Source organism: Ptychodera flava, chromosome 3, assembly GCF_041260155.1.
Source record: "Ptychodera flava strain L36383 chromosome 3, AS_Pfla_20210202, whole genome shotgun sequence".
Lineage (NCBI taxonomy): Eukaryota > Metazoa > Hemichordata > Enteropneusta > Ptychoderidae > Ptychodera > Ptychodera flava.
Genome location: NC_091930.1, coordinates 36595464 through 36610559, shown reverse-complemented (window position 1 = coordinate 36610559; position 15096 = coordinate 36595464). Strand labels below are relative to the sequence as shown.

Sequence of the window (15096 nt, the reverse complement as noted above, 5' to 3'; positions counted from 1 at the left end):
ATGACGCATGGCTGGGTAATTCCTTCATTTCTTCACTGGTGTAGGGGTACGAACTCACTTCATTTTGCTGGCGTCAACATCGCATAAGGATTTTTTTGTAATTATTATTGTTTTCTAAAGTTAGGCCATATGGCATCTCGGGAGAAATAAAGCACTGTGGGGTAGGAAGTGACTAAAATTAGCTGCAAAATAAATAATTTACAAATGGAACGCTACATCGTGATTTTATGTTTGGATTAAAGTTGATACTTAGAAGTTGTTTATACTCAATATCACCTGTTCCTGTGTTCAACGCTGATATGATGAAAGGAATAGGCAATATTTAATCATATAAGAACTTTCATTTTTAGGCAATCACAATCTCTGTTTGAGAAATTCTTGAATATGGCCTAATTACACAAATTCATTAAATATATATGAGAATTAATCATGCCAAACCCAGTGAACTTTCAGAATATGTAATGCTATAGGTTAATCAAAGCATGACTTGAAATTAGCGGTAGTCCTGCGTCCACAGACTTCTTGGCAACTTTTCCCTGGGGCTACCAAAACCCATGAAATGGTAGCCCACGCGGACTACCAGTACACTCAGTGTGACAGTTTGCGGACGACCTCAGTTTTCGGACATTTAGTGACATGCTGTTAGTTACACTCACTTCGCTCCGTATCGATAGCGTTTTACAGGTCAGGTGACACTGTTGTCCCGTTTTCGATAGTTTTTTGGTAGAAGCTATTGAGTTCGCCACGAGCGGCGGTCACAAATTGTCGTCTGACACCGCCTCAGCCTGATACTGTCAACATACTGCCGTCAGGTCAAAGTAACTGAAATTTTGACTAAAGTCCTTATTTAGCATTGAATTTTGAATGTGGGGGAGAATAATGATTTTGAAAATATTCTTTCCTTTGTTCGCTACGATTGCATGTAGTTTTAACGAAAACTGCGCAGTTGTTTCCAGAAAAAAAAGTACATTTAACCCTTTTCCTGCCAAGTCCATATTTCAACACCAGGTCAAGATGGTTAAAATTAATGAAACACAACATATTCCATATGGTGTATTTTAACATAATACTGTACATTTGAAGGCTGTTGAAAACATAAATACTGTAAACTTGATTTTTTTTGGACTAAAGATGCTATAACATACTAAGCTAAGCGTGTGAAAATACGTCATGTTTGGGCTCAATACCGCTTTTCACTGACTTGGCTGATGGGGAAGTAATACCGGTAGTCTTAATACTGTCTGGCAGGAAAAGGGTTAATGAACGTAAGAAGTGTACAAGTTTTTGGACAGACAATATTTAGCATAATTGTGTAAACGTAGTAAGTGACTTACCACGTAAAAGTAAAAACTTGACAGGTAAATAATGTCATACGATGAAATATACTCGCTCTTTTTATTAAATAATGCCTGTGCGATTCTAATACAAACAAAATATGCAATGGAAACAATTATAAGTAATACTCACTGAACAAACTTAGCAAAGTTAGCCACACCGTACGATACAAGGTGTTAAAAGCAACACACACAGAGGTAGCCTGAGTCCGATATCTAGCGCTATACACGTCGAAATATAGTTGAGTTGTCCATGGATTAAACATAACTAATTATCATGAAATATTCTTATATACAGTTTTCTAAACACATCGAAATTAAAAGTTGGTGGTTTGAAGTTTCAAATTATCAATACTTAGCTCCTAATCACATTCAAAACACGACGTCCGATTTCTGGGATTGCAGTCCGATTACTACGCCCTCAACATGGGGTCAAAGCTTTGGCAACTTTGACCCCGAAGTACCACTCCCGTCGTGTCAACTGAGTTTGAGGATAACCACAATAAAGTTTCGAAACGTATGGTAATAAGATTTCGTATTGCTGGTCATTTACGAAACGACTTTGGGCGAAATTCACTACCCTGCCTGAAAATTGTCACACTGAGTGTACCAAAGCCTGGGACATGAAATTACATAATGGGCAAGAAGACCGACTCTCATACAGTCAACCCAACTGGACACATGATAGTGTACTATGGTGGAGAAATATAGTCAAAATTGCCACGAAAGTTTTAGGAACATGACTGTACCAAGTTGTCATCCTGTGTTATGTTTACACGTGCTGAGTGAAAAGTCATCAAAATTTGCATATTATAGCTCTGGATATGTGTGAATAGGGTAGCCAAAGTTTAGCTAAAATGTTGCGACACCGTACGCAACTCACGCACACTGAAAGTGAAATTTGAATTTCATGAAATTTTAAAAACGCCATTTTTTCTCAAAATAAGTAGCTAAGTTACCGAAAAAATGGATATTTCCTATTAAAATCAATGTATGAGGCAAGTTTGTGAATAGGTCATCAAATTTTGAGGGGTCACTGTTGTCCACTACACATGCTATACCGTTCTCCTAAAGCTTAGTATAATGATCTGCAGGTATTGATGTCAAATGACTAGAATATTCACTTCCTGGATAGAATCATGAAAAATAAATCTTTCATTGTCAAGATATGAATAAAATATCCTTTAAAAAACACTTTTCATTCATACATGGGCTACCAGACTTTGTCACTGGGCTACCAACTTCAGAAAATGGTAGCCCAATGGGACTACCAGGAGAAAAAATTAATTTCAAGCCCTGCAAAGTATGTGCAAAGTCACATCAGCTTTGGTCAAATACTTCTTGAGATATGGCCTAATTACAAAATTCATTGAAAATATTCCAATGAGCGATTAATCAAGTAGCCATGTCTACCAAAATCCAATCAGATATAGATCTTATCATGTCAATGCTACATTATCAAATTGCAAGACATTAGACCCAACATTTCTTAAGGTAAGTTATGAGTCGAACAAAATCCGTCTACAGACGGACAGACAGACGGACAGACAGACGGACACTTAGCGCCACGGTGTCCATGGTACATCCATAAATGAGCAGAGTGAAGAGCTAAGAATAATTTAGTTCTATCTGTCTGAAGATTGCAGGGTGCATGAAACCTCAGTACCAGATAATGACTTTGTACTTGAAGTAATTTGTGTTATACATATCTGTTTGGTCTCAAAGAATGAAGCACTACAAAATATTGCTGTTTCCACAAACACAAAATCTCCATTTCTGGCACAAACAAGCTAACCTTCATATAATGGGAAATTCCTATAACTATTGTTCACACAGGCATGAAAGAATGCTTGATTTCATAAGCAATGCTCGGGGTACAGTGTAACCGAGTCAGTAAAAAACTTTTCCATTTTTTATCTCGTTAAGGTACCCAACATGTTTACAGCCTGTAAAATATCAGAGCGCATAGGGACGACAACACTGATTCGGGAAACCTTAAGGGTAGAGTTGACTTTTCAGATCCTCAGATTCAGATCCTCAGATTCAGATCCTCAGATCTCAGACCTCAGATCCTATAACTTCAGACGCAGATTCGAAATTAAAATTTCTCAACTTTCAAAGTTTGATGTAATATACTGATAAATAAAATATAATTTAGATTTGAAAAGGCTTTAGAAATTATTTTATTTCTATCTTGAATCTTGAACTTAAAAACTTCGATCTCAGAATCAGAACGTCATCAGTCGAAGACAGGGCGCGCAATGATTCCACTTGTTATGTCATCACGTGAACGTTCCCTCTATAGTCAATACATAGAGATAAATACACCAGCGATCGAACGATCAAGACCGCGACGATCATGTAAATACTGGCTATCGACAGTGCGTATTTTACCACAGTAATCGTTCGTAATATTGATGGCGAGGGAATATAACTAATCCATGTTGGAGGCCAGTGACTCCAGGCTAAATCAGAATTCAGGGGTAGGAAACCGGGGTCGGAAGAAGCAAGTTAGCTAATCTGTAATTGTAAACCCATGTTCCTTGAAAGTTGTTGAGCGAAAACGTTTATGTAGACATTTTTTTGTGTTTTCATACCTGTCTTGTACACATATTCAAATTATTATTTTAAATATTGTAATCATACTGTTAATACGGGTATTTTAAAAGGCTTGTAAATTCAAATCTGCGTCTGAAGTTATAGGATCTGAGATCTGATATCTGAGGATCTGAATCTGAAGATCTGAGGATCTGAATCTGAGGATCTGAAAAGTCAAACTCTACCAAACCATAAGGGAGATTGTATTTCTCTGACCAGATGACAGGATTCGGGAAACCATAAGGGAGATTGTATTTCTCTGACCAGATGACAGAAGCAGCGGAAAGCTATTTTGAAGTATATCAGGTTATACTTAGAAACAACCGAAGAATTCTGTGTCAGGATTTTGACCCCTTCAGAATATTTTCCCACACTTTGTGCCACTGAGATTTTTTGTAACGGAAACCACTGATTAGAATGTACATTAGGGACAGGTATTTGGACTCTCAACTTTTACAACTTTTTAATTTCCTAGGGGCTGACTGTCAGCATTTTAGCATTTTAAAAATCGAAAATTTTGTTTTTCCCAATAGACTTCACGAAGGGATGGTGGCCATTTTGAATTTCAAACATTGGTAAAATGTTTATTTATTTAAAACTTTAACAATATATGCTAAAGTTTAAAACTATCAATATATATATATATATATATATATATATATATATATATATATATATATATATATATATATATATATATATATATATATTACTTGTCCTATAACCACTTGTTATCTCCATTACTAAAATCCTACTGTGAGTGGATATATATATATATATATATATATATATATATATATATATATATATATATATATATATATATATATATATATATATGTGTGTATATATATATATATATATATATATATATATATATATATATATATATATATATATATATATATATATATATATATATATATATATATATATATATATATATATATAGTCAAACCTGCCTTAGCGGCCACCTGGACAGAGCGGCCACCTGTCTATAACGGCCGCTCCATTGCAGTCCCGACGTATTTACAATGTAATTGTACCTGCATAGAGCGGCCACCTCTCTAACGCGGCCAGCGGCCACCCTTTTGTGTGTTTTTGGTCAGTTGACATTGTGTATTACGGCCAGAAATATCTTTGCCGGCCACCAAAATGCCATGTAAATGCGTGAAAGTCGTACGGAAATTTTGAGTCGTTGCAAGAAATTTACATTGTATTGTATGCATGTCGTGTGTGGTGGTGCGGTGCTCTGACAATACTCAATACAATAGGTGCTAAATACCGAAAAAACGAAATAACAAAAGAGGTGTGGGGAAACCGCCGCCAACAGTACTAAACGACAGTCCCCATCAATGCCCCCACTGACTAAAAAGTTTACCGACACAATAGTTTTCACCAGCTTTTGTAAGAAATGCCAATATAAATCACTCAAGTTTAATCATTCTTCGATCAAGGAGTTACCGCGACTATGCTTTGATGGACAACGCCGAAACTCTGATTGACACCTCGGTCCCTCAAGGGACTGTGTTGACAGGTTTTTAGTTATGTTTTAATGTGCTACCCGCTTGAAGCATCGAACATGAAATTAGCATTTTCTTAACCTTACGAAGCAAAATTAAAACACTATTTCCGCTCGACACTCGGCCCGATCTCACCATATACACAGGCGAGCGGCTTATCCACGGCAGCCATTGTTGTTTATCGAAATGTTGTTGGCGATCACGCTCACCATTGGTCGAAACAGGATACAGCGCCCTCTTCAAAAACATTTCTCTTCAAACATTGGGTGGACTTGATTGGGACGACCGGTGTAGACCGGTGCACCCAGGCCAAGAAGTTCGACTTGATTGGGTCGGGGATTCTGCGCGCGCATCTATTCGGGGATCCCCGAATAGCCGATCGATTTTGGTCGGGGCAGACGACGAATACAATATGGCGGCCACTTGATTGGAGAATCCACCGGACGACCCCGACCACGTGACGGCAAGAACCGGTCATACTCCGGTCACATGAACCGGGGCGTCCCAATCAAGTCCACCCAGTAAACATCAAACATGGCGGACGGACGTGAGTGCCGTTTGAGATGCCATGCTAGTGTACAGCGTAGGATATTTAAGTAAAAGTATTTTTTTCAGTCATGTTTTGGAAAGATCAAACGTACTTTTCGAAAGCACAAGAAGCGACTACCACGTTGCCTCTTTCTTTGTCAGCGAAACAATGAACGCTGGAGCCGGGTGCCAACAACACCGGCAACTGTGTTCAATCATACGGAGTTTCACACGTTGCAGTGACGCTCAGCGGTAAGCTTTGTCGGCCCCGAGTCACAGAAGTCAATCGGCGACTGTCAAAAGTTTTTTGGATGTGATTGACATTTGTGACAATTTCCAATGCTATATATGATGGGTCGAATATCCAAACACCACCAGATCGATTCTAGCTACCGTCGAGCTAACATCGCAACGAAAATTACGTGCAGCATGGCTTCTAACAAGACTTCATCACGCAAGGCATTGACGTTGGATGACAGGGTGAAAGTCATCCAACTTCATGAGAAGGGGAAAGGTTCCAGAGCAATCGCCGAGATCATGGGTGTCGGAAAGACGCAGATCAATGGTATCGTGAAGAGGAAGGCAGAAGTGATGGAAGAATATGAGAGCAATGTTCCAAGTGAAAGAAAGAGGAAAATAAGGAAAACAGGTACGTTAATTTGTATACACATTCATTGTGAATGCTTTGCCCAAGCTGCTTATTCAGAGTTCAGAGTTGTGAGTTTTTACTTCCTCCCTAAGGCTTAACTTTATTTCGAAGATAACTTCAAGGGAGGTCTGTAGCCTATGTGTGTTTCAACTTTCAAATGTTTTTCCTCCCAGAAAATCCAAACTTAGTGTGGTGTCTCCTCCTGTTTTTTTATTCTGCATACCGTTTTATATGAGGATGGTGTTTTTATTGTACACAAAGCAAAATCTTATCAAGCTTTTCTGAAATAGGACATCAACACAGTTTTGTGGTGTAACAAATCACTGACTTTGATTTTGTTTCATTTTTCTTATCAGGCAATGAAGACATTAATGAGCTGTGTTGGGAATGGTTCAAAGATGTCACAGCACGCCGCCTTCCAGTAAGTGGTCCCAGCTTCAGGAGAAAGCTCTGAAGTTTGCCAGTGATCTACAAAACACCGAGTTTAAGGCTTCCAATGGTTGGTTAGAGTCTTTTCGCAAGCGTCATAATATTGTGTTTGGGAAGATGAATGGGAGAGTGGTGACGTTTGTGATGATGTTGTCAGAGAATGGACACAGCGTTTACCAAGCCTTTGTCAAGGCTACTCCCCACGGGACATCTACAACATGGACGAAACTGGTTTATTCTTCCGATGCACTACAGACAAGTCTCTACATGTCAAGGGCGAAGACTGCAGCGGTGGCAAGAAATCAAAGGAACGCTTGACTCTGATGCTGTGTGCCAATATGGCTGGTGAGAAGGAGAAGCCCCTCATCATTGGCAAGTCACAAAACCCACGCTGCTTTAAAAACATCAATCCAAAAACATTACCAGTGGACTACTATGCCAACAAGAAAGCTTCGATGACATCAGATGTGTTTGAGAACTGGCTCCTGTCTTTTGACAGAAAGCTTGGTCGGCAGAAGCGGAAAGCACTGTTGTTCCTGGATAATGCGACGTGTCATCCACACATCAACCCTCGCAACGTGAAACTCATCTTCTTTCCTCCAAACACCACATCTAAGCTACAACCTATGGACCAGGGCATCATCCAGGCACTTAAGCTAAAGTACCGGAAGAGGCAGCTACAACACATCATTGCTTTGATGGACGAAGACAAGTCCAGACAGGTCCTGATGCAGTGAAGAAAACCAATGTGTTAGAAGCAATCTACTGGGTTCATTGATCATGGCAAGATGTGAAGGACACCACAGTGATGAAGTGCTTCGGAAAGGCTGGGTTTTCAACCTGTGAGATGGCAGCTGAGGAAGTCACTTGTGATGGGGATGGTGATTGTGAACTGGAATCTGCGGCACAGGAACTGTTTGGTTGTTCACTGCAGGATTTGATTGACATCGATTGTAATCTAGCAACAAGCAACAGTTCTTGCGATTGGGACAGGCCAGCGACAGAGTTGTGGCGGCTATCGAATGCGCTCGGGTCAAGGGTTATCGCCACAGTACCACCGCAAGCCAACCCATAGGCTTTTTTGGTGGTTTACTACGATACCGATCGGTGTCATAGACACTTACCCATTTATATCACCAATTATTAAGGATTTCTGGTCAAAATACTACTGGAAGTGTCACAAGATCAAACAGACCAACAAAGGTTAATGACCTCGATCATCAAATTTACGACTCCTCCCAACTTATATTGCTTTGCAGAGCATAAAGACTTGTTAGTTCATTGCCCCGCTCTCTATGATCGTCGCGTTGAGCAAATTACTCTACACATAAACATGCGCAATTTCAGCTGAGTTTTAATGTGATTCTGAATGATATGGATGGCCAATACACAGTGAGAAAATCAGATTAAAAAGTGTGCCCCGGTTTTAGACAAATTAAACCATTGTGAAAATGAATTAATGGTCATGTCCATTAATTCATTTTTGTGGTGGTTTCATGTATCGTGTCTAAAACCGGGGTTGAATATATATGCATGGTCACCCATTCATTCGGTATCTTTCAACATGTCAAACAATATAAGTAGTATCTCGTATCAAACAAAATTCATGAAAAATGGCTGACTTTGTCCCTTCAAGCTGTACAAATCCAGTTGACTTTAACATGGTGGGATCTTGTATATTAGTCGACAACAACCTATTGCGGAAAGATGTGAGGCGATGAGGTCATCTCCCAAGACTGAATATCAATTGAAGAAGGCCAAGATTTTTCCAACTAGAAAATGTTTGACATGTAAGTTCAAACTGCACAAACTGGTCTCTGGCAGCACTATTTTTGTCAAGGCCAAGTTATTTTCAGCTCAGAAAGTACCATTTCAGATATAAATATGAGTAAAGATTTGACTCTAAAGTATCAATCAAATAACATGGAATCTCGTCAGAGGACTCAAAATAATTGCATTAAAGGGGAAGTTCACCAAGGCTGATTTTTACACATGTGCTAGCTTTGGGGGGTCCCCTCTTCTGGAACAGCCATTTTCACAATTTATAACTCACACAAATTTTTACGAAAACAGACAAAAATAGTAACGGAAGTTGCAGTTTAGGGCAATGTATTTTGAATCATGGGAAAAAGTGCCAAGCTTGGCGCTTTCATCATGTGATATGCCAGGGACCATCTTCCGATGGGTATGGCATTGTCGTTCACGTTCACACCAGCCTGTGTGTATTTGCATAATATGAGTTGATCATGCAGAATGCAAATGTGATTCTCATCGATCTTACAAATCTCGCAAGTTTGTGATGTCATCCGAGATCATAAGCCGGTGTGAACTCATCGATGGCAGCCATATTTGCATGACGCAGGCTGTAGTAGACAACTACAGCCTGTAGGCTGCTTAGTTGAGTAAACATGCCAAGGAGCACGAGGGTAACCCAGGACAGCAGAGTATACTGAAGTTTTTCTGGGAGGTTTGAATTTTGCTTGTATATTCCCTCTCAAAGCTAAAATGATGTTTTTAGGCTTGGCCCTGACATGTATCAGGCTTAGAACACGTGAGTGTTACAGGGATCACTTGGGGGCGCGATAACGTGATATTTGCACTCAAAATCAGAAAAATTGCATTCAGAAAAAACAATTGGGCAAAAAAGTCGCGCCGACGATGCAAATGGCGCATACGTGATACATTTATGCGATCTAAATTCATCGGTAATGTTTTCAGTACAGAACCACTAATTGTATGGCCGTAGAGAGCGCTATACCAAGAACCTGTTGCAGAGTTACCCATTTCAAAGAGCATTTGTGATTGGTTGCCAACAGGAAGTTTTGCGTTCATTGACAAATCATTGGAGTCGATACAGCAAGTGTTCATTGCTGATGTACAGCTTGTTGTCATCCCTCAAAATCGCACTTTCGAAGGAATTTGTGTCCAGTACGAGTGGTAGTGCGAAGAAAAAACGAAAATGCACTATTCTGGACAACTGTTCTTCCGTTACTCCCGCACTAGAAGTATGGATTCGATCGCCTCCGATTACAACTACACTCAGTGTGACAGTTTTCGGACAGGGTAGTGAATTTCGCCCAAAGCCATAAATGACAAGCACTACGAATCTTACTATCATACCTTTCGAAACTTTATTGTGCAGTGTTTATCCTAAAACTGTTACACCGACAGAAGTGGCATTAGGGGGTCAAAGTTGCCAAATTTTTTACCATGTTGAGTGCATGTACCGTAAAATTCCCAATTGAAGCCGCGGCTTGTATTAGAAACATTTTTGAGGGACCCCTGGGATCAGGCACTGAAGTCCCGGTGCGGCTTCAATTATGTACATTTCCTGTGTTTCGATATTTTTCTCAATGCTCACCAAGCATTGCAGGGGCAATCTGCATTGTTATGCAAATTAGTACCAATGAATTTTGCGTGAATAAATTACCCGCATAAAAAGCCCCCACCCTAGTGTAACTCCAAAAGAGAAACGTTAGGAGAGTGTACCGGTATTTGGTCGTTAAACTTGGTAAAATTCCTTTTAGATAATAAGGAAACTGTTAAAAGATGTTAAAACAATGGGAAACTGGAGTTCCCTTGACAGCATCGTAAGGAAAATGACACGTTTTTCCAGTACTTTCTTGATTCTCTGACCCTGCTGACCCCCGTCCCCTAAATAGAATAGTCTCACTAAGGTCGGCCATGTTGACCTGGGCAGCATGCATGATGTCTTTGTTTCAAGTTTAGGGGTTTTTGGACGCTGAAATTTCATAAAAATGTCACTTCTGTATTCAGAGATTGTACAATCAATTTCTTTGGACGTGTAAGTCGATTTTGAAAGCGATAGAAGATCAAATGGTGTTGAAAAAATCGTGCATAAAATTAGCATAATTAAGCGTCCATGGCAGATGGGTTCCCTTGATTTACAGCAGTCTTGTGTTGCCGAACCGGTGGCTCATACTCGGATAGTGCAATAAAGGCAAGTGAATGACCGTTGGTAACTTTACTGGCATGTTTTTGTGAACTGTTTTGTGGTCAAATTTTATTTTCACATGATCAAAAACGGAACGTGTACAAGCTTATATGCACCCACCATGGTCATTCAGCAGCCAGAGTACAGTATAAGCAGTTCATTATGTCAATATGATGCAGGTGGTGTTGTTGTACGTCAGGCATCGGTAAGGGTACGTGGGTATTGAATGAAAACTACGTATTTGAAACATGGTATCTCAATCTCTCAACTATTTTAACTTGTACACAAACACCGTTGCTTCAAAATTGTTGCATAAGGTAATTGACTATGGCGGAGTTTACCACACTGACAAAAACTTCGGCCGTGTTCAAACATACAGTACACACAAACGTGCCAATACATGGGGCATTGTTTGTACTTTTGTTACTATCAATGACAAAATGCACAATGGTAGTAGTGTTAAAAAGGAACTTTTTATTGGGTATTTTTTCTGTAAGAAAGACACCTGTCAATCATTAGCACAAGTCAATGACACGACGCAAGCCAGCTGGTGTGAATTTCAGCATTCATTGTTTCATGATGGGCTCAGAGAAGGGGTGCGGCTTCTATTATGGTACAATTCAAAAACCCAAAATGGGCAAACAATGAGCCAAGACAATGTTTCAAAGTCAGGGTGCGGCTTCAATTAGAGGTGCGGCCTCAATTGGGAATTTTACGGTAATTGGACTGCTATCGCAGTAATCGGACGTCGTATTTGGAATATGATTATAGGGGCTAAATACTGATATTTTGAAACTTCGAACCCCGATTTTCAATTTCGATGTGAAATATTTCATGATAATTAGTTACATTTTATCCATGGACGACGCAACTATATTTCGACGTGTATAGCGATTAGAGATATCGGACACGGGCTGTCTCTGTGTGCTGCGTTCGACACCTTGTATCGTACGGTGTGGCTAACTTCGCCAAGTTTGGAGCACCCGAAATAGCTTGTACCGAAAAAAAAAACTATCCAAAACGGGGCGGCAGCGTCACCTGTCTCAATATGCGATAGCATGACTTGTAAAACACTATCAATACAGAGCGAAGTGAGTATAACGAACAGCATGCCATTAAATGTCCGAAAACTGAAGTCATTTGAAAACTGTCACACTGAGTGTATCGTTATGCAAATTAACCAATATGCAGAAAATCAGGGAAAGTTAGGTTCCCACAGACTTTGAAATTCTCCCACTGTTTTTTTTCCTGTGGGATTTTATCTCATGCAGTTCTTGAGCCAGGGTAATCCCTGGTGTTATGATGATACATATTTGGACATCGGTGACTTATTCCTGTCGTTATTTTTTCATTTTCAAAAAGTGTAATCTTCATTGAAATCAGTGAACAGGAATAAAGTTTTGGAATACTGTCAAAGATTTCTTTTCCTTTGAGTTTTCTATACAAAAAGATCTGAAAAAAATACTCCCCAAGTGCCACTAAATAACATCATTTTATCTCTAGTTTTCAAAGCTCCAACAGCAGGAGGGGGACCCCCTTCGCACCACATCTTTGCCTTCTTGTAAAAAATCCCGGGGAAAACACTGTGACCTGGAACTATTTTCAACTTGACAACTTTGGAATTTAAAAATGATCAAATTACATGTTTTTTAAAAGGAAAATTATACATAAAAATATCAATAAATGACATAACAGTCAATTCAAATATATCAATGCGCTGCTGTTCAATGCTGACAACTGTTAGGTGTTTTCACTGATTTTCTTTTTTCCATGGCGTCTAAATCTGGAATGAAAACTATGTGAGACTTTGAGGCATATAAAAACAGTGTAGCCTAAACAAGGGACAATGTACTCTTGAGGCAGGAGACCATTTGCCCTATGTTAGGAGGGCAAATGGTCTCCTTCCCAAAGGGTGCACAGGCCCTTGTTTGGGAATACCAGAATACTAATACTCTAAAAGGGAGCTAAAACTAACACATACTTTGAAGACTGTTTTAAGTAAAATGCCAAATGAGGTGTATCTTACCACAAAGTTATATATTATCCAAAGTTTTCAATCCTTCAATTACTCTTTACAATTAACCCTTTGAGCACTGTAATTTTCTCCCGCCAAAATTTTAGTGCAAAATTTTTCCAATTTTTATGGATTTTTCTGTAATTTTTCGATAATTTTGGACCAAATGGACATCACATTTCATTAGGCTAGTTTTTTTCTCAAAATTTTGGCAAAAATCTGAGAAAAATTGACAGGGGTTTATTTTATGTTGGGGAAAAAAATAGACTTAGGCGCTCAAGGGGTTCAGAATTGATATCCAGTTGTTACCTATCAGTCCAAAAGAGAAAGGATCTCTGTGATTTCAAATTTTTTATTGTGTAACTTGTCACAACCATTCCGAAACTGTAACTTCCCTCAGCCAGTAGCTGCAATAAGAGCAACAACAACCGTGATTTTAATAGCACGATGTCTGTTGTTGAATCAGAAAGACCAAGCCACATATTTTACTGTCTGCATTTCTTGCTGGGTTTTTTTCTGAGAGCAAAGACATCAATTTGCAAAATTTCTATGTCCATAATAATAGTAGGTAAGCTTACCCACATAATTTGCAGCGTATGCCCAAATTTATTGATTTGCCCTTCTTGTATTTATTTAACATGCAGTCTTTTGTTAGACGCATAAATCATGATTTATATTTTTAAAAAAATAATTAATAAAATTGCTTAAGCTTCCAATCTCCCATGGAAGTAAAGAAAACATTCTTCCATTCACAATACGCCATTAAGAAACACAAACGAAATTGTAGTTTGTTAAAGATACTAAGATACTATAAAAAACTATTTAATTCTATCACAAAAAATTGCCTGCTTTTTGTTCGACAAATACAGAAATGAGGTTAAATAAACACGATAAAATTACTGCTACTACTATATAGTGATACTATATGCACGGAGTAAAAATAAAGTTGGGGCCCCCGTTTGACATTTGAGCGTACACCAGCAGTTTGTGCAAGCGTAAAGCGGTATGCTTCGCTTTCGCTTTTTTTTTTGGTATTATTCGTATTTTTTGCGGCCACATTTGCAGACTACATGGCCGGGTTCACAAAAACCATCGTGCAATATGAAGTGTAACCCTGAAATCCGTGAATCACGTCGACACACTGTACTGAGAAACTGACGCGGCGAGGCAAGGCGCTCCCTTAAAAAAACAGAGGGGCACCGGCTTCGACGGTGAACTGCAGTCCTGTGCGTCGACGACAAATAAAGCATTGAAAAACGCGATCTCTACTTACCAAAAGATACGCCTTTTAGCGCTTGACTGCAAACTAAAGGTCGTTCGGGATCAGAGATCGCCCTTCTTATTCAGACATCTCATTAATTGTAGGCCGGGGACCTTCACAATTCATTCATCCAGCAGATCTCGGCCGCGCACACATACAACGCATAAAGTGCACAGCCTCATATGGAGGTCGAGTTTGCCTGGAGGTCACAGATAAAGTGTAAATACGTAGCCTCGTCCCAGGTACAAATAATCTACGATTAAGTAGTACGTTTTAAGTGCTAAATATTATCTTTTTATTCAGTCAAAATAATTGTAAAGCTTTACTAATATTTGATTATTAGCTATAAAAGGAATTTCATGTGGTTTACCCTATATACATACAATTACAAATAAATTACTTTATTTGAGCCTAAAATTCTCTGGTGGCGCTGCTCAAGAGGCCCTATCAAGCTGGTTCGAAGTATATGAGGCACGTATGGGACGTAGTAGGACTGTGATGTCCCAAAAGCATCCGGGCCAAACAATAGATTTGAAAACTTGTAACCATGGGCGTTTTAAATGTAAATAAGCTTATGCTTTCATAACATGTTCTGGACAAAAGTTAAATTTAGAAGGGCAAAATAACTGCTGTCTGAATATGTCCTCCAAATGCCCCTCCCGCCTTTTAATAGTTCTCCTCAAGATTTTCTGCCCTCTCCATAAGGAATACTCACCCCCACTCCTAACTAAAGATAACCCTCTCCACCAAAAGTCCGATTGTGGTCAGACTTTCCTCATCCACGATCTCGAAAGCAACCAAATGA

The 15096-nt window shown here is 39.2% G+C and overlaps 3 protein-coding genes across 4 annotated transcripts in view; 2 read left to right on the top strand and 1 right to left on the bottom strand.

Moving 5' to 3' along the window:
* Positions 1-14440, bottom strand: part of LOC139129925 (uncharacterized) — a 31617-nt gene extending 17177 nt beyond the window's left edge. For both annotated transcript variants that reach the window (XM_070695613.1, XM_070695614.1), the window contains exon 1: positions 14304-14440. The gene's annotated coding sequence lies outside the window, so the exon portion shown is untranslated. The remainder of the gene's footprint in view (positions 1-14303) is intronic.
* On the top strand, positions 6070-7772 carry LOC139129924 (tigger transposable element-derived protein 4-like). Its single transcript, XM_070695611.1, has 2 exons — positions 6070-6632; positions 6989-7772. Exons 1-2 carry the CDS (start codon positions 6323-6325, stop codon positions 7084-7086), a joined length of 408 nt encoding a protein of 135 aa, XP_070551712.1. The 5' UTR covers positions 6070-6322; the 3' UTR covers positions 7087-7772.
* Positions 7280-7798, top strand: LOC139129264 (tigger transposable element-derived protein 6-like). The gene has a single exon (XM_070694905.1). It carries the CDS (start codon positions 7280-7282, stop codon positions 7796-7798), a length of 519 nt encoding a protein of 172 aa, XP_070551006.1.
* Positions 14441-15096: the final 656 nt, after the last annotated feature.

Coding starts and splice junctions, on each gene's coding strand:
- LOC139129264 (XM_070694905.1), top strand. CDS start 7,280: ATGGACGAAACTGGTTTATTCTTCCGATGCACTACAGACAAGTCTCTA.
- LOC139129924 (XM_070695611.1), top strand. CDS start 6,323: ATGCTATATATGATGGGTCGAATATCCAAACACCACCAGATCGATTCT. Junction 6,633..6,988: donor GAGGAAAATAAGGAAAACAG/GTACGTTAATTT, acceptor TTTTCTTATCAG/GCAATGAAGACATTAATGAG.